The sequence below is a fragment of the Fusarium mangiferae genome (assembly GCF_900044065.1).
Source record: "Fusarium mangiferae strain MRC7560 genome assembly, contig: FMAN_scaffold013, whole genome shotgun sequence".
Classification (NCBI taxonomy): domain Eukaryota; kingdom Fungi; phylum Ascomycota; class Sordariomycetes; order Hypocreales; family Nectriaceae; genus Fusarium; species Fusarium mangiferae.
In genome coordinates, this window is record NW_024573933.1 from 271,618 (window position 1) to 289,548 (window position 17,931).

At 48.0% G+C, this 17,931-nt stretch overlaps 5 protein-coding genes and 1 non-coding gene across 6 annotated transcripts; 3 read left to right on the forward strand and 3 right to left on the reverse strand.

Annotated features, from left to right (window-relative positions):
• Positions 1–908: 908 nt before the first annotated feature.
• FMAN_00089 (uncharacterized protein) lies at positions 909–2,524 on the forward strand (the record flags this gene model as incomplete). The annotated part of the gene is made up of 5 exons (XM_041821896.1): positions 909–1,151; positions 1,217–1,708; positions 1,759–1,834; positions 1,884–2,357; positions 2,400–2,524. The coding sequence occupies 5 exons, from the start codon at positions 909–911 to the stop codon at positions 2,522–2,524; spliced, it is 1,410 nt and encodes a 469-aa protein (XP_041687631.1).
• Positions 2,525–2,632: 108 nt separating this feature from the next.
• On the reverse strand, positions 2,633–10,439 carry FMAN_00090 (non-ribosomal peptide synthetase; the record flags this gene model as incomplete). Its single annotated transcript, XM_041821897.1, has 3 exons — positions 2,633–3,891; positions 3,955–10,110; positions 10,172–10,439. The coding sequence occupies 3 exons, from the start codon at positions 10,437–10,439 to the stop codon at positions 2,633–2,635; spliced, it is 7,683 nt and encodes a 2,560-aa protein (XP_041687632.1).
• A 1,197-nt stretch (positions 10,440–11,636) lies between these two features.
• Positions 11,637–12,332, forward strand: FMAN_00091 (uncharacterized protein; the record flags this gene model as incomplete). The annotated part of the gene is made up of 2 exons (XM_041821898.1): positions 11,637–11,762; positions 11,820–12,332. The coding sequence occupies 2 exons, from the start codon at positions 11,637–11,639 to the stop codon at positions 12,330–12,332; spliced, it is 639 nt and encodes a 212-aa protein (XP_041687633.1).
• A 924-nt stretch (positions 12,333–13,256) lies between these two features.
• On the reverse strand, positions 13,257–14,366 carry FMAN_00092 (uncharacterized protein; the record flags this gene model as incomplete). Its single annotated transcript, XM_041821899.1, has 1 exon — positions 13,257–14,366. The coding sequence occupies one exon, from the start codon at positions 14,364–14,366 to the stop codon at positions 13,257–13,259; it is 1,110 nt and encodes a 369-aa protein (XP_041687634.1).
• A 677-nt stretch (positions 14,367–15,043) lies between these two features.
• On the forward strand, positions 15,044–16,878 carry FMAN_00093 (aurofusarin/rubrofusarin efflux pump AFLT; the record flags this gene model as incomplete). The annotated part of the gene is made up of 4 exons (XM_041821901.1): positions 15,044–15,202; positions 15,258–16,089; positions 16,151–16,375; positions 16,433–16,878. 4 exons carry the CDS (start codon positions 15,044–15,046, stop codon positions 16,876–16,878), a joined length of 1,662 nt encoding a protein of 553 aa, XP_041687635.1.
• A 579-nt stretch (positions 16,879–17,457) lies between these two features.
• Positions 17,458–17,529, reverse strand: tRNA. The gene has a single exon. It is a non-coding gene; the product is annotated as a tRNA-Thr (tRNA).
• Between the last annotated feature and the right edge of the window lie 402 nt (positions 17,530–17,931).

Sequence of the window (17,931 nt, forward strand, 5' to 3'; positions counted from 1 at the left end):
TAGGTCCTCGGAAACTGACTTGATACTCAGCAAAAAAACCTGCGACTGACAGGATCGTAAACAAATACAGGCATCTTACTCACATCAAAAATACTCAACACAGCTGATATCGGCCACAAGTGTTCCCATAGTGGATTGAGGCAATTATCCCCTTTTCGCTGCTGTTTTGAGTTTCACCTAAAGTGGCACGATCCGTTCGCAGAGCAGACGCGGACTCCAGATTAATAGGGCTAGTCCTACACGTAAAGCTCGGATCAATTTGCCGAGTCGGGATAAACGGCACCATGGGTCTTCAAGATGTCTTCTGTTAATTAACCAATTTATCTGTCAACGACATAAGCTCGACACGCTGTTTTTTGTTAGTTGTAGAACTTTTCAGGCTATTAGACCAATAATGCCTTATATATGTCTTGATACTGATTACCTGTCTTCTTTTCTGCTCAGCATAGAATTCCTACGTCAGCGCTAAGATAACGTCAATCCTCCTGACCCACAGTCCTTGACCTCTTCTGCCGAATTCCCGGGAGCCACTTCGGTGTTTTACGACAGAGACCAATGAGGGCTAGCCTTGCCTCAGGGAGCAAGAAAACACAAGACCTTTATATAGGGTGCTAAAATAAACTCAGTAAAAGATATCCTAAACTTAGTGTAGATATTCTAAATTTGTGTGAAGTTACCTAAGTCTTTTTGTCATTTAGGATCAAGGTCTCGAGTTTTCTTTCCTCCCCTAGCCTTGGACATCAGGGGTACGGCATGAAACGTCAACGCCTCAGCACGGCCCCCATCTCGTATTCCCACGATGGCATCGTCCAATTTTCCTAGCCTTTTCTCCCAAATCTCACTCCGATATACGGCCTTTTCGCTTTGGAGTCTTTTTTTCATCATATATCCCGACATGTAAGCCAGCTATGGATTACTATACCATCACGCTCATCGTCCTCATCATACCGCTCATTTTTGCTTCCTATTGGCATCACAGACATGTGACATTGGAGGTGGTTCGAGCCTCTGCGGCCGAGGCTGGTCGTCTTGATATGATCGACGATGAGATACACGATATTGATCATGACTCAACTGGTGACAGATATTACAATTTTCGCAATAAGTTCCTGTGGGTTTACGGCCTGGCGATGGCTGCAGAATGGCTCCAGGTGCGTTTAAATGATGGGGACAGCACCCACTAGAGCGATAACTAACTTCCAATGGGTGATCGCAGGCATCTTATTTATACAGCTGTCTGAAAAATACCCATAAACTATCAGAGCCTGCCATTGCAACTCTCTTTGCTACTGGCTTTGTCTCTGCTGGAATCAGCGCACTATTCGTGGAGTCGCTGGCAGATAAGCATGGCAAAAAGTTCATGTGCCAATGCTACTGCTTGATTTACTCAGTCTCCTGCTTTACTATGCTTACGGGCAATCTAGTAATACTATTTGCCGGAAGAGTCATGGCTGGATTTTGCACCACCTTGCTTTACTCAGTGTTCGAGGGTTGGATGACGGCTGAGTATAAACGACAAGCATTTGGGGACCGTGGGACTGCTTTGAGCACGATATATAGCATGATGGCTGTGACAAATGGCATTGTTTCTGCTGGAAGCGGCGTTGTAGCTCAAGCAGCTGTAAATGCCTTGGGCTCACATACCGCGCCATTCTTACTCAGTATCGTCTGTCTAAGCTTGGCACTGATGGTTATCGCTCGGTCCTGGGTAGAGTCTGCCTTGTGTCCGCTTTGTATCAATTACTAACATATATCCAGGCCGAGAATCGTGGAACGCTAGGCAGGTCCCCAGTAGTGGAAACTTCGTGGAAGGCTAGCACTATCTCTCTTCTGAGTATGTAGCTGAACCTCCCTCCGTCGAGTGCAACTAACACTATAATTAGAAGACCCGAGCATGGTTATTCTAGCACTAGCCATGTGCTTCTTCGAGGGCTCTGTCTACGTCGTGTTGTATACCTGGCCCCAGACAATCATGTCAGCGCGCTTCCATGAGAGGGTCTGGGCAAACCCTCCTTTCGGTACCATATTTTCTAGTCTCATGGCCGCAATGTCTCTAGGCTCTTTCTTGTTTCTTTATACCTCGCTTGATGCAAACTCGATACAACTTTCATCGCGGACAATACAGCTTGCGTCATCTATCTCGGCCTCAGCTCTTCTGGCGACAATTTTCCTTCGAGATGAGTTAAGTCGTTTTTGGGCGTTCTGCATCTTCAAGATATGCGTCGGACTGTACTATCCGAGTATGACTTATCTCAAAAGCCGGCTGGTTCAGGAGGAGCGAAGAGGTCGAGTTTACGGATTGATGAGGGTTCCACTCAATCTCTTCACCGTGTTCTGTCTGACGACTGTTAACGAAGGTATGTTGCAAGCCACGACCCCAGGCTTCTAATTATAGGCAGACTGCTTACGATGTAATCTAGGAGATGAAAGCCGTGAGAACAGGCTCATAGTATGCAGTATCCTGCTCCTGCTTGGGGTTCTTTTAATGTCTCAGTATGCTCCTAAGCAAGGCAGAGCCTGTTAAATAGACAGCTACCATGCATGATACACTCACTCAAAGCGTGTCGGCACTAAGAGAGTGATCTAAACCATTAAATAATAATCTAAAGCCTCTAAATATACGAACATATATCTACACTTCTTCAACAGTTATACTCTTCTTTTCATCCTGCATCATAGTCGATACTAACCCAGTGATCTCAGAAGCAAATGCTTCAGCCATCCCATGATCAAACACCTTCTCATCATACATGACCTTCAGTATCGAAGCATCACCAAAAGACTTCGATACCTCCACTACAAGCGCATATGGCTGATACATCCGCACCTTTGACTTGGCCATGACGAGCCATCGATTGCGGGTTGTTGCATCATCCAAGGGAACAGGGTCGAATGGCTGCGACAGAAACAAGACCTTGTTCCCATGCGCCTCGCGGGAAACATCCAATTTCTGGTAGATATCGTCGAGTCCAACTAATCCATTCTCCGTGACAGCCCAAAAGTCTTCTTGTAACCTCGTAAGAAGATCAGAGACCTTCTCGGTGGAGTTCGTTCCTGTCCAGATCGGCAAGAAGTTGGCTAGTGTTCCGTTGATGGACTGAGGATCAGGAAGTGCCACGTTTCGTCCGCTGAGGAGATAGTCGTAGCGAACATGATTACTCTGGGTCGCCCTAGCCAACCAAAGCGTGAAGGCAGCCTGGAAGATGATACTCGGAGTGACGCCATAGTTTCTTGCCATTTGATCAATGCCACGTGTATCCATCTTCAGCTTGAAACTGGCGGTGATGCGAGGTTCAATCACTGCACCGAGATCTTGACCCTTCAAAACCTGAGATGATTGCCCAGCATGTGTGAATTTTTCCTTCCAGTATTCAAGCGCTTTAGCCTTGTCTTGTTCAAATACATGCTGAGTAAAATCACGGAACTCGATGCGAGGAGGCAAAGGCTTGCCTTGTAGAATGTTCTCGAAGTGCTGATCGAAGACACGTAGAAGAGTTCCGTCGTATACAGCGTGGTCCATCTTGATGACCAAGTCCCAGGATGAGTCTCCGTGAGTGATGATGGCGTATTTGATAAAAGGGCGGCCGAACTCGAAACGTGTTCGCCAGAAGTCTTCAAGAAAGTCAGACATCTCATCCTCCGAGTCCACGGCGACAGTTTTGATGTTAAGCTGTGCATCGCGAAGGACAACTCCTACCCAGTTCCCGGGAGATGCCTCTAGCCAAGTCGTGCGCAAGATGTCATTGGCTTCAGTCAGTTGCGTGGTGGCTTTGATCCAGGCTTCGGGCTCGATGACGCCATTCATGCGCCGCACGGTTTGGAGCACCCACATCTGAGAGTCTCGAGCACCTTGCTTCAAGAACTCTGCTTGGCCGGGTGGACAAAGATATGCTGTAGAGATGGAGGTCAGTATCATGTGGCCTGTGTATCAACTCGTTAGAGAGAGCAACTTACCATACTCAACGTGATCATGCCATGTGAGTCGAGTGCTTTCAACAGCTTTCTTGACATTCTCGGGAACGTTAAAGACCATCTTCTTGCCCACAGCTTCGATATCAAGCTTTCGCATGGCAGAAGCCATGTCCTTGAGCTTTGGGGATTGAAGAATGTCCAGTACTGTGAGATGATAACCCAGTTTGCGAAGATGGCCAGTGAGACTGATGGCTGAGATTGAATCACCTCCCAAGGCTAAGAAATTTGCCTCGCGTCCGATCTGATCGGTCGTTAGTCCGAAGATATTCGCCCAGACCGACTCCAAAGCAATCTCGGAGAGAGTCTCTACAGGCACGATTGCGTGGCTCTGGCTGGTAGACTCAAGCACACATTGCGCTAAGAAATCCCGATCGAGGTCCTCCAGCATCTTCTTCAATGCCTTGCGGTCAACCTTGCGTGAAGGCAGCTTCGGGAAATCGGTCATGGGGATGACAAACTTGGGAACCATATAAGTTGCCAACGATCCAAGGTTCTCATGCATGGCACCAAAGGTATCTCTCATGGTTGAAGGGTCGAGAATACCGGTGCCATTTGTTCCAGCAGTGGTATCAGCGTCGAAGGTGCAGAAAGCAACCAGATGGATCTTATCATGAACCTTGGCAGCCACAGCAATCGCGTCCTTGACAAGACCCGAGTTCCGAATGACATTCTCAACCTCTCCCAGTTCGATGCGATGACCGTGGATCTTGACCTGGTTGTCTTTGCGTCCAAGACACTCGATCTCGCCATCAGGTAGCCATCGTGCCAAGTCACCAGTTCTGTAGATACGAACCCCAAGCTGAGCGCTATCTACATATGTAGCAGCCGTCAGCTCAGGGCGGTTCACGTAGCCATCTGTAACTTGAGGACCAGCAATACACAATTCTCCAACTGCACCGTAAGGCTGCAGTGTCTCGCCGTTTGGATCAAGGATGAATGCCATGACGGTATAAAACGGAGCACCGATATTGCCGACAACATGATTTTCTGATAGTGATTCAATGCGCTTGGTGGTTACCACCATGGATGTCTCAGTTGGTCCATACACGTTCAAGATCTTGCAGTGAGGGGCCCAAGTCTTGATGACGTCTGAGGTAAGTGGCTCACCTCCAACGATGAGTGTCTCAAATCGTGGGACATCTGCTGGATTGAGCAACTTGGCAACCGTTGGTGTGATGATAGCTTGACGGACACCCATCCGGTTGATACAGCCTGCAATGTCGGAGAGCAAGACGTCTGTCTGGGCCATGCACAGTGTGCCACCACTGCTAAGAGTGTTGAAGAAGTCTTGAACAGATGCGTCGAATACGTAGTTGGCGAACTGCAAGGTCCTCCAGACGCCTTGGTTGCGGCCTTCGACTTGTATCATACTCGTGACAGCAGCTGCAGCGGTTCTGTGCGGAACTTTGACACCCTTGGGGAGTCCTGTGCTGCCGGAAGTGTAGATGAGATAGGCGAGATTGTCTGGAGTATGGTTGACAACTGGACAAGAGTCTGCATCCTCACCACGCGAGCTTTTCGGGCTCAAATCCTGGTAGCCCTTCATCACCAGCGTCTCAACCCCAAGTGACTTCTTGACATGGTCGCCAAACTCTACGTACGCGGGATGAACTACAATGAGTTTTGCTGACGTGTCAGACACGATGTAGGAGTTTCTGTCCGTGGGATTGTCAGGACTCAAGGGAACGTATGCTGCTCCAGCAATCATTGTGCCCAGAATTACGACCATCATGTCGACTGACTTGTCAAGCATGATGGGCACAAGATCCCCTGGTTGTACGCCAACTTCAATGAGCTTATGCGCAAAGCGATTCGCGAGTTTGTCGAGGACTCCGTAAGAAATGGTTTCTTCGTTGTTAAAGTCAATCGCGATAGCATCTGGAGTCTCTTGTGAAATTCTCTTGAATGCACTGTAAAGAAACTCCGGCTCTGGGACTCGAAGTGTCGCCCGATTAGAAAGCTGCTTGAAGACGAGGTCATATTCAGCAGCACCCATGATGTTGGTAGACGAAAGAATAGAATCAGGCTTCTCGCAGAAAATCCTTAGCAACTCGACCAACGAGTCCTTGATGAATCCTAAGCGTTGAGGATCTACGTTGCTTGAGAGTCGGAGAATGGTGGAGTCGCTCTGTCCTGAGGACTCTTGGACCTCCAGAACAGTCATACCGTGTCCAGACTCCCATTGAGGCCGCGAGCCACGCATCTTGAAGACTTCGTGAGACTTTCTTGGCCTCTCGGTCTTGTTATCATCGATCAAGATATTGACGAGAGTGTCGATGTCTTGTGCACCAATACCGCCCGCTTTAAGCGCTGCGGCAATACCGACTTGAGAATGTTTGAGTAGCTGAGAAAAGGAGACGACTGTCTTCTGAGCGACGTCTCGGAGGGTAGATTCAGTGTCGAGCTTGATCCTCTGTGGAACAGTGCTCATAGTAGGTCCATCTAGATCATTAATACCAACGACAGGAGCTTCTCTACCTGAAACCGTGGTTGCGAAAGTGATGTCGTTGGATCCCATCTGCCGAGATAGGACGATGGCCCAGGCGCTGTAAATGACTGCACCGAGAGTCAATCCAACACTTCTGGCTCGTGCAGTAAGACTGTATCCAAGATCGAACTCGAGTTTGCTAGTCTTGTAGAGCTGGTTGCTGTTCAGCTTGAGCACCTCAGCACCTTGGAGGTACTCAGCCCAGAATGAGGTGCTGTTCGCAGAAGGTTCTTGTTGCAAGTGTCGAATGAATCGACTCAAGCTTGGGCGTTGAGGAACCTGATTGCCGGTGTAGACTGCGGCGACATCATCGTAAAGGAAGCCGTGAGACCAAAAGTCGAATAGGGAATGGTGCATTGTCACGACCAGAGCCTGATCTGACGTAAGAGTTGCTTTCCAGAGAGGTTTCTCCATATCCCAGTGATGAATACTGTCACTTTGCTGGAAGGCCTCTAGTGTTTGCTGAGACTGAAACCATGGGAGGTCTACGTTGGACCTCACGGTCTGCACGAAAGACTGTTTGTATGGAACAAACACGGTCCGCAGGATGTCGCGAGACTTGAACACCAGATCAAAGCTATCCCTCAGGCGTGCGAGATCCAGTTGACTTACATCCCAAGTCCTGGAATAGGTGTATGGATCTGAGGGCGAGTTGACTGATACCAGCATGGATTCTTGGAAAGGTGTGACAGGATAAGCATCAGTGATATCCTCTCTCTCCTTCAGATCTGAAAGCAGTTTCTCGTCCTGGAGAAGTGAAAAGGGTGCCGGGTCTTGCTCTTCTTCCACTGAAACAGTCTGTGATCGGGATGCAATATTACTCAGAGAAGTGTACGCCAGCAGGTCACCGAGTTCAGTTGCTAGACCGTGCTCACGTAGCTCCGACACAACCCGGATGGCCTCAATGGAAGTTCCGCCGAGATCGGTGAAGGAATGAGATCGGCGAATGACAGATCGGTCAATTTTGAGAGATTCTGCCCATACTGATGCAATCTTTTCTTCAACATCGTTGAGGTTTTCGTCCATATTCTCTTCGTCGCCCAGCTCCATGAGCTTGGCAAAGCCAGCGAAACCGAGCTCTTTTGCCTTAGTTCGCAGCAAGTGATAATTAAGCTTCCCATTCCCATTTCTAGGAACCGACTCAATGGGGATCCAAAGAGTGGGCGTCATGAAAACTGGCAGGTTGGCACGAAGATGGTTCCTCGCCACTTTGACAGCATCTCTGAAAGAAGATCCGTCATCGAGAACAACACCAGTGGCCAAGACTTGACGATCTTCCATCTTGACAGAAAACGTCACAGCTCCATTTATCACGTCAAGCGAGACCAACAGACGATCGACTTCGGCAGGTTCGACCTTTTGCCCATTGATCTTGACTTGCATATCAACACGTCCTTCAATCTCGATCTGACCATTGGGAAGCCATCGAGCCTTGTCACCAGTTCTGTATAGCTTTCCAGGACCAAATGGGTTGGCGATGAATGCTTTCTCAGTCAGCCCTGGCTCGTTGATGTAGCCTTTTGCGAGCTGTGGACCGGCGAGACAGAGTTCACCGAATACGAGTAGTGGTGAGAGCTCAGTACTACCGTGGCGAAGGATGAAGACGCTTGTCGTGTCTATTGGTGGGTCCAGAATGCGAGGGTTCGGGACTTGACCATCAACTGCGGTCAAAGGTCTTCCAAAATTGAGTTGCGTGCATTCGCTGAGGCCATACGTGTTTCTGAGCGTAAGGCCCTTGACGGAAGACCAAGTGTTCACAAGCTCTTGAGGAGTCTGCTCACCCACCAGGGTAATGCTCTTGAGATTGGGGACGTCCTTGGGCGACAAAAGAGAGAGTGCAGAAGGTGTAATTCCGAGGGCATCGACCGAAAGCCGATTAATGACTCCCGCGAGATCCTGAGTGAGTGCTTCTTTGGGTGCCAGCACCAGGGTTCCGCCGTTGACGAGAGTACTCAAGATGGTACGTTGAGCAGCACTGAAACTTGGGTTGTAGAAGAGAAGCCAGCGGTTCAGCCCGTTCAGAGAGTGGTGCTGCATCCCACTCGTGGCGGCCTCATGAGTGAGTACTGCACCCTTGGGCTTTCCTGTGCTACCGGATGTGTAGATGATGTAACAGCGGTCTTGTGGCTTGACGAGTACACCAATGCCGTTGGAGTTATCGAGTGACTCTGTGGCATCAGTAGGTAGTCGTGAGTAATCTTGTTCGATATTGACAGTGTTGGGGAGCATATTCATGTATCTGCGACTAGACAGAACCGCTGCTGCATTGCAATCGCTGACGACTTGCTCGAGGCGACTGACTGAGAACTCTGAGTCAAGGACAGTATACGCTGACCCAGCCTTGAGGACCGCCAGGATAGCCACGACCAGATCAAGAGACCTGTCAGCCAAGATAGGATAGACAGCATCTTTGTGCAGCCTCAACCTCCTTGCGAGTTGGTTGGAAAAACTGTTGAGCTGGGCGAAGGTGAGGCTAGTGTCGCCCTGGAAGTCAACTGCGACTCGTTCAGGGTTTCTAGCCACAGTCTTCTCAAACAAAGCAGGGATAGTCGTAGCTTGTACCTTTCGGGTGCTCACAGATCGTGATAGTATGAGACGCCTTTCAGCCTCCGAGACGAGCTGGATGTCGGATAAAGGGAACTTGTCCACGGCGCTCAAACCCTTGGCGGCACTGAAAATCGCCGAAATAAAGTGCCTAAACACCAATTCGACCTTCTCCAGTGGGATCTTGGTTGTGCACTTGATAGCGAGTTGTAACACGCTCGCGTCATTGATGCACAACACGACAGGGAACTTTCGTAAGCTTGGGGCGATGCAAGGTGTGTTGGTTGTCTGGCTGTAGCTAACGGCTGTTTCGATCAGCATGTCATTTGGTGCCTGCTCTTCGATTCCAGTGTAGCCGATGAATGCGTGACGGCCGGCTTCCGTATGGTATTCATCCAGGGAGTTGGAAAGTTCAGAGAAGGATGCGTCTTCCCCAGTGGGAACGCGGAGTCGGATGGGATAGGTTTGGTCAAGACATCCGACGCAAGTGTCTGCGCCCACAAAACTTGCATCTCGACGAACAGTTCCGAAGAGAACCTCTTCAGAGTCGGAGTGAGCGCTGAGGACATGGGCCCAGACTGCTTCGAGAAACGTCTGGCGCCATGACTTTGAGTCTTCGCGAGACTTTTCAAGACTGTTTAACGTTGCTAGCTCTGCGCCCTGGATAACAGCACTCACTCCATGTCTATCCTGGTTGAAACCATCCAAAGCGTCAGGTTCAAGACCAAAGATTGACTGGGGAGCAATATCCGACAGAGTCTTGGACCAGAAACTTTTGGATGAGTCGATGTCCTTGCGTTGCTGTGCGAGGTATCGTGTATAAGCGGTAAAGCCAGTGCTTTCGATACCAGGAATGCCGTGAATTTGAAGAAGACAGTCGAGTCTGAGTGTATGAAGCGAGGTTGTATCAATCAAGGCTCGATGAAAGTGAAGGACAAGATTGATCTCGTCAGAACGGTTGTTGGCCTCAACCGTCAGGAATGCTGAGCCTCGGTGACGCTTTTCAAACCCTTTTTCAGGGCGGTGCCATTGAACAGGCTCGATGCATCGCTGGACCACGACTTTTGGCGTTGGTTCATCGGTAATGCAAGATCGAAGGCATATGTCTAGTCAGAGTGTTAGTAATCACTTCCACATCAATTTTGATTGGAAAAGTGTAATACTTACAGTGATATGCCAGGGATCTCCATACATCAAGGACTTTCTTAGAGCTTAAAGCAGAGGTCTTTCCAGTGAAGAGAACTGCTTCAGCCCATTGGACATCCTCCTTGAGGATATCCTTCTGGACTTCAGTCGCAGGAAGGATAGTCTCAACGTCTGAGAAGCCCATGTCTTTCTCGTGCTTCACGAGGGCTTCGACAGGCTTAAGACTGAGACCGTCTTGATAGGGAAGGAAGAAGTCCTCATGCTTCTCAACGTGGTGGTAGAGCTTCATGATGAAAGATGATTAGCGTATTAAGGGGGTTACCAAAAGATGGTGTGAATATTAATCTAAGTGCTTTTGATCTATGAGGATGATATGCTTGTGATACTGGATGAAATTGATAGCCGTTTTACAAGATTGTTCCCTTATTTATACTTAATATCTTTCGATATTCTCTCCTTCAGTTTTTACTTTCATACCTTTGGAAAGTTCTTTTCACATCCCGAGGTGGTGACACAAGGACTCGGGCTCAATTGTCCCGTCTGCTGCAAGTATCTGCAAGTAAGCAGAGCGGCAATGCCGAACGTTGTCCCGAAGGATTGGATTCCCTGCCGTACAAGGAGTAGAACACATCTCGTCATACGTTTCTTACTATACGTTACTCAAATCGTTTGGGAATAACCTCACAAAACTCGTGTAAGACGCGGACTATGCCTGTTCTGGAAGTGGCGATGATGCATGTACTGGATGTAGTATTCGGGTTGAACAGGGCTTTCGCTTATGACCCCCACGATCGATGCAGTCTCACTGACGCCACGAGGGTTGCATCGAAGACCAAATAAGGTAGTTATTGAATCAGCGGCTGCATCCTCAATCCTTTCAATTACTCGTTCGTATTTGCGGCTCCGTAAGATGTGTTTCACGAGTGGCGATATGCAGTTGCACAATTGCAGAAAGCAGTGGTGGGTTGCAAGTAAGGGATCAGGATCCTTCGAAACACTCAGAAGCTAGATCGAAGCCTGCATCTCGAAAAATGTTTCCCAAATCGTGCATATACATCATGTTTGCTAGTTTTAAGAATGTGACTGCATCAACATCATCCCGAGGGATGTCACACTTTAGCGACATGCCGCTAGAGAATGTGCTAGAAGCGGCCCGCTTCCGAGGCGACGCTAATCTTACACAGTGTTTGTTGTACTGGGCAGGAAATGCTCCGATGAGCTGAGAGCCAGGGTTGTCGTATGCGGCACAGGCCAAGACAAGGCTATGATACTCGAAAAGCCTGACTTTTAGTGATATGTTGACCTCGCTGTGATTGCCGTTATGGTAGATGAATGTAACGTTACATTATGTCTCACATAGTACTTTTATATATATAGGGATTTTCACAGATGCTTCTCAAGCCAATACAGCAGATTCGAACCAAATCACGAGAAATCATTCCAGCTCTTTTGCAAACTTCGCTCCATCTTCTTCATTTCATTAAAAATGGCTTCTTGGGACAACCGCGTCGTCACCAACGAGCACTTGCTCCCTTACGTCGACTCCAACACTGCACCGCCGGATATCAAGGCAGCTCTGCAAACTCTGCCATTCGAGAGGAACATCTTCAAGGTAAGTCAACCCTCCCCTTCCAAAGCTTTAGCATCACAGACTAATTGGCTCTCGAAGCTCCTCGCCAACAGCAACGTCTTCTTCAAACCGTTCATGACACTCCTTTCTTCCAGTTGGAGCGAGAACCGAAAGATTCTCCCTTCCGAATGGCAAACCACTGTTCTACGCACAGCAGCCACTCTTGATGCCCCTTACGAGTGGGATGTCAACGAGCCTGTTGCTCGCGTCCTCGGTCTCACTGACGAACAATTCGCGGCTCTTCGCAACCCCAAAGAACCATTGCCCGACAGCCTGTTTACACCGCGTCAGCGATTGATCGCTCGTATTGTTGAAGAGCTCAGTCACCAACCTCGTGTTAGCAAGGAGGTCATGGATGAGGTTTTGAAGGCTTTCAGTCATGAGGAAATTACTGAGATTTTCTTTCTCAATGGTATTTACGGTTTCTTGGCTCGATTCATGAATAGTGCTAGGATTGATTTTGACGAGCCTATCCCTGGCTTGCTGGACATTCTGCGCAAGTACAATGCGTCAGCTATTGAGCGAGAAAAGCAGGCAAAGAAGGAGACTTAGTTGAATGGAAGCCTTGGACTTGTAGATAAAATTAATTGATTTATTTACATGAAAGAACTTTGCTTTTTTGCGACTTGCCTCTCGATACTATATGCAGAAGTAGTCTGTCTAGACTAATGTTAATCAATACTGCAAACTCAATGTAAGCCAGAATGTTATTGCAGCTAAGAGTTGTGGCTGAAAAAGAGAGCTCAGTAGATTTTGCATGATGTTAATTAGCATAGTGTGGTTAGTGTATTTAAGTAAGCCTATAATGTCTGAATGAATATATAAAGTTATAATACTAATAAATTATATATTAACTTGGGGTTTTTTCAGTAGGATATTTATAGTATTATTAAAGATAAGTGTGCTAAATAAATAAAGCAATAAGTAGCTATAATTTATAATAATAACTTAAAACTCCTTATTATATAGTGAAAGTGTATATTGCCTACTAAAGACCTATAAAGACTCTATTTATTAACTTAAGGTATCTTATTTTGCTTATAGTGTCTAGCGTGAATTATTATATATAACTTAAGAACTACCTTTGTCTAATAGCTTGTCTTTGCTAAAGTCTACAGATAAAAAAGCCCGAAGTAGCACCTCTTTCCTTTAGGAATAACAGTCCTAGAACCCAGACGCAAGAGTCAAACATACTGCTCCGCGAGAACTCGCAACCTAAGGCATCCATGTAACATATCAGATCTCAACTCCTATGACACATTTTTATTACTCACATACCATACCAAAATAAGCTGAGAACTTAGGTATCAACAAGCATCGTTGCTCCTTTCAGTGTTAGATAATATGTACATTGCATGACGCAATCTCACTGTATGTGACAACTCGTAAAAGATTTCAGTTTGCATGAAAGGGTTACATTACTACCTAGTCTTACTACCCACCACTTGCGTTGAGCCTCACAAGATGCATATGCAGCTAGACCCTACCAAACTGCAAAACCTGCTTGACCCGTCCCACCTTGTCACCAGGACCTGCAGTAACAGACTCCTTCACACGCCTCTCAAACTCATCCCTGCCTTCAACATCCTGAGGAACCTGAATCGTCTCCACAGGTGGCGTACGCAAAAGTCCCTGAGAAAGCAGGTCCTGGAACCACAGCAGGAGAGATTCCTGCTCTGCTGCAGTACGAGCCTTTAGCTGTTCAGACAGGCGGAAGTTCCGAAACTTGACCTCTGACCAGAACAGCAAACGCTGGGAAAGACCAATGATTCCACTTGCGCCGCCGAGAGACCCGCAATTGACATATGTCCCACCATGAGAGAGGGTATTTGCAAGTATCTCGCCGGATTCACCAAAGACAGCGTCAATGGCGAGCACGATACGACCCTTGGCAGCAGCATCCGCGAGTTCTGCCGAAGCCTGGGTGCCGTGCTTAGCGAGATCGTCCTCGGTGATCACGATCTCAACGCCCTGGCTCTGCAGATCAGCCTTGAGGGCATCGAAAGTGCTACCCTCCCGATCACGCACGACGCTGCAGGTACGAACCCCCTTGAGACGTGCAAACTGCGCTACAAGCCTCGCGATGGTTCCAGAACCTGCGTTCTGAATGATCCAATCACCAGGCTTCAAGTCACGCATGTCCTCGACGAGGAGGTAAGCCGGCAGAAACGCCATGCGCAATAGAGATGCGCCAAGCAGATCCTTCGTAGGCGACAGGGGAATAACATCCGTCACGCTAAGAAGAGCTTGGCTTCTCCAGGTTCCTAATCCATGTCGATGCGGAACAACAAAGTCTCCGGGCCGAATGTGGGTCTGCTCTGGGTTGGTCAGAGGACCCACTGCTTCGACGCAAGCCACGCCGTCATAACCCAGAACAGGCTGGTTGTCTAGGGTATGCAGCGGTTTGACTGGGTAGCGACCTGCAAGAACGAGGAGGTCTTGGGGGTTGATTGGGGAGAAGATGAAGGATACCAGAATCTGATCGACGCCGATGGAATCTGGTGGAATTTGTTCTTGCTTGGGGTAATGAAATCCCACAGAGGCTGATTTGCCGTCAGAGGATTGATTTTGAGTAATGGCAGCCATTTGGCAGAGACTGGTAGGCGAAAGCTGGAATACAACGAGAATCAAGTGCTTGAATTGAATTGAGTGTTGTTTGCGCTGGCTAGTTTCTTGGTCTAAAGACCCAACTTTATATCCCTGACGTGCATCACTTTAGTCGGCAGCCTCCTGGAGAATATCCTTAACAACCTAGACAACATCAAGAGATCTTGAGATGCAATTGCGGCAGCTAGTGTTAGCTCATAATTAGGCGATTTCCCCGAGCCCCTCCATCACCTCGTGTACGCACCCGACCCCTGGTCAACGGGGACAAATTCCATTTTCAGGCTAAACCCCTTGCGAATACCACACAGTGTGCTGTAACGTTACGGCACGGGCCGGATTTCGTCGTCGCCTTGTTCCTGTTTTCTTTACCCTATAGGGTCAGACTGGCAGGGTTCTGAATCCCTTCACATTTCATGTTTTCCATCGTTTTCTACGCAATTTCTAAGCATCGTTTCATGCCTGCTGAAACCGGTTGTTAGTTGTGATAATTACGAAATTAATAATAAAAAGTTTTATGCTTCTCCACAGCGTCAGAAATACATAACCCCAGATCACGGCCTAGCGTTGAAGCGTTTGTCTCATCGTTCAACAGTGTCTCTTAGCGTTATAACCTTAAAAACTTTAATCTTGTACGAATCTTAATACTTTTCTTCACTATGTCTTTTACTCAGGACAAACAGTCCGGTCACAGTTCGGACGAATCTCGATTATCACCATCTCCAGGTCCTGACTCCTCAGGCAACGAAGCCCTCAGGGAGCCCCAGGTTGAAAAGCCAGCACCAGACCCGTCTCCTCGAAATGTTCATGGTGTCAAGGTATGTACAAATGCCCCCATTACGGACTTGCTAGAAGTTTGCTAACTCTTAACAGTGGTTCCTAGTTGTCTGCGCCCTTCTCTCCGCCCTGTTCCTCTACGCCCTCGACAACACCGTAGTCGCCAACGTCCAAGCCAAAGTCGTAGAGACTTATCGACGCGTTGATCTTGTTCCCTGGCTCGGCGTCTCTTTCGCCCTCGCATCAGCCGCAACGACACTTCCCTGGTCCAAGGCTTATGGCACATTCTCGGCGAAAAAGCTCTTCATTGGCTCAACTACCGTCTTCATGGGTGCGTCTGCACTCTGTGGTGGCGCTCCCGACATCAACTCCTTCATCGTCGGTCGTGCTATCGCTGGAGCGGGAGGTTGCGGCATGTACATGGGCCTCTTGACACTCTTGTCAGTCACCACTACGAACGCCGAGAGACCAAAGTATCTCAGCCTCACGGGTTTCATCTGGGGTATTGGTACTGTTCTTGGCCCTGTGGTTGGAGGATCGCTTGGCGATAGTAGTGCGACTTGGCGATGGGCCTTCTACCTGAATCTCTTAGTCGGGGTTGTCATTGGTCCAATCTACGTTCTTCTCCTCCCCGACTTCAAGCCTCAGGCAGGTGTCCCTTTGACTAGTCGTCTAGCTCAGATTGACTACCTCGGCACGGCTCTATCCATTGGTTCCGTCCTATGCCTCATCATGGCTATGAACTTTGGTGGAGTCCTTTGGAGTTGGGATGCAGGCAGGAGCATTGGTCTGTTTGTGACAGCTGGCGTCTTGCTCATCCTGTTTGTGCTCCAGCAGGTCTTCCAAGTTGGCACCACGTTTGAGAACCGACTGTTTCCCATGCACTTCTGGAAGAGCCGTACCATGATTTGCCTCTTCTTTACAATGAGTAAGTCATGCGCCCTGAAAAGTCTTCCGTTTTGGTTCACTCATGCTAACTGCCTTGTTAGTGCTGGCAACGTTTGGCAGCTTTATCGGCATTTTCTACCTGCCACTGTATTACCAGTTCACTCGCGGAATCACGGCCGTAGAGACATCGGTTCACCTGTTGCCCTTTATCCTGTTCCTTGTCGCCTTCAACTTGTTGAACGGTCAATTCATGGGCCGAACAGGATACTACTATCCTTGGTACATTGTAGGTTCTTTGATGGAGCTCATTGGTGGAGTTCTCATGTGTAAGTAACATCCATTCTCTTCTAATACCTCAACTCCAAGTACTAACTATATACCAGATACCGTCGATGAGCACACATCTAATGCCAAGATCTACGGCTACACTATTATTCTGGGTACTGGCGTTGGTTGCTTCTGTCAAGCTGGTTTTGCAGTCGCTCAGATGAAAGTCAAGCCTACCGAGATCCCTTACAGCGTTGGCTTCATGACAGTGGGACAGATGCTCGGCATCGTATTTGGCACTGGCATGTCTGGCGCATTGTTTGTCAACTATGGTCAGCAAGCTCTCCAACGCGTCTTCCCCAATGTCTCCAAGACCGAGATCGCCGACGCTCTCGCCGGTGTTGGTAGCGGCCTCATCGATTCCGCAAAGCCTGACGTGAATGCAGAGGCCATCCATGGTATCACGAGGGCGATTCAACTCGCATATGTACCTATCATCGCGGCCGGATCTATCTGTCTGATTTGCAGCCTGGCGATGAGAAGGGAGAAGGTGTTCCACTAAGAGGGTCCAGGAACTGGTAGACTATCAGGACCGCCCTCGATGCCTGGTCCTGGTAGTCTCTAGAACAGGGCTCGATGGTCAATGATCAAGATCGTACTTCAACTAGGAGAGGGGGTCGGCCTGCTAACGAGATAGACCGATTGTCTTTAACCGGTCTACAGGCTTTGTTAAGAATACGCGACTAGTAATTACACTATAGTCAAGGCATATAGCACAAGGGGAGTCGTATTTAAAGGAACAAATTGACTTCGTACTTAACTCAATATATAAAAAACCTAATATTAAAGCTAAATGTCTACAAACATTGTGAAAGTTGGTCCCTTAAGTAGAGTGTTACTGCTTACAGTTCTTTATGGCCTCTGGCCATTGTTCTTCAATCTATCTACTGTAAAATGCCTCTATAACAATAGAACTGCAGCTCGAATTAATATAGACCTAATTCAATCCATCCATCTCGAGACTGCAAATATATTATAATTGTCCGTTATGTCGCGACAGGATTTGATGTTGGCTTCGAGAGCGCACATACAGTAGTTAGCGAACTTGGATGCGATAACGGCAAAAAGAACAGAATGCGCTTGCCCCGTACTGGAATCGAACCAGTGATCTTATCATTACTAGTGATACGCTTTACCACTGAGCCAACGGGGCTTATTTAGCGTCGTCAAGAAGCTTAGACAGATCGTCCGTATTACTCCCCATGGAGTTTACTTCCCCCTAAGGTGTCTTTCTGTTAGGCATTGATCCTAGCCATTATTCGCCCTATATCGATTGATCTCCACCTTCAATTATCATTATAATAACACTACTCCAATAAGTACAGTAGACAAACATCTCTAGCGCTTTATTAGTTCTGCTAACAATATCCTGCTTGTCATCCCTTCTTCTAAACCACTCCACTAAAACATCATCTTCATTCTCCAAGAACCCAAGTCAGCAGCATCCCCTCGCCCGCCAGGCTTCACATGCCAGGACTTTTCTTAGGCCTCGTGAAATAGACTATGTTATAATCTCTACAAGCCTGATTTATGATTTGATATGTGGTATTAATTG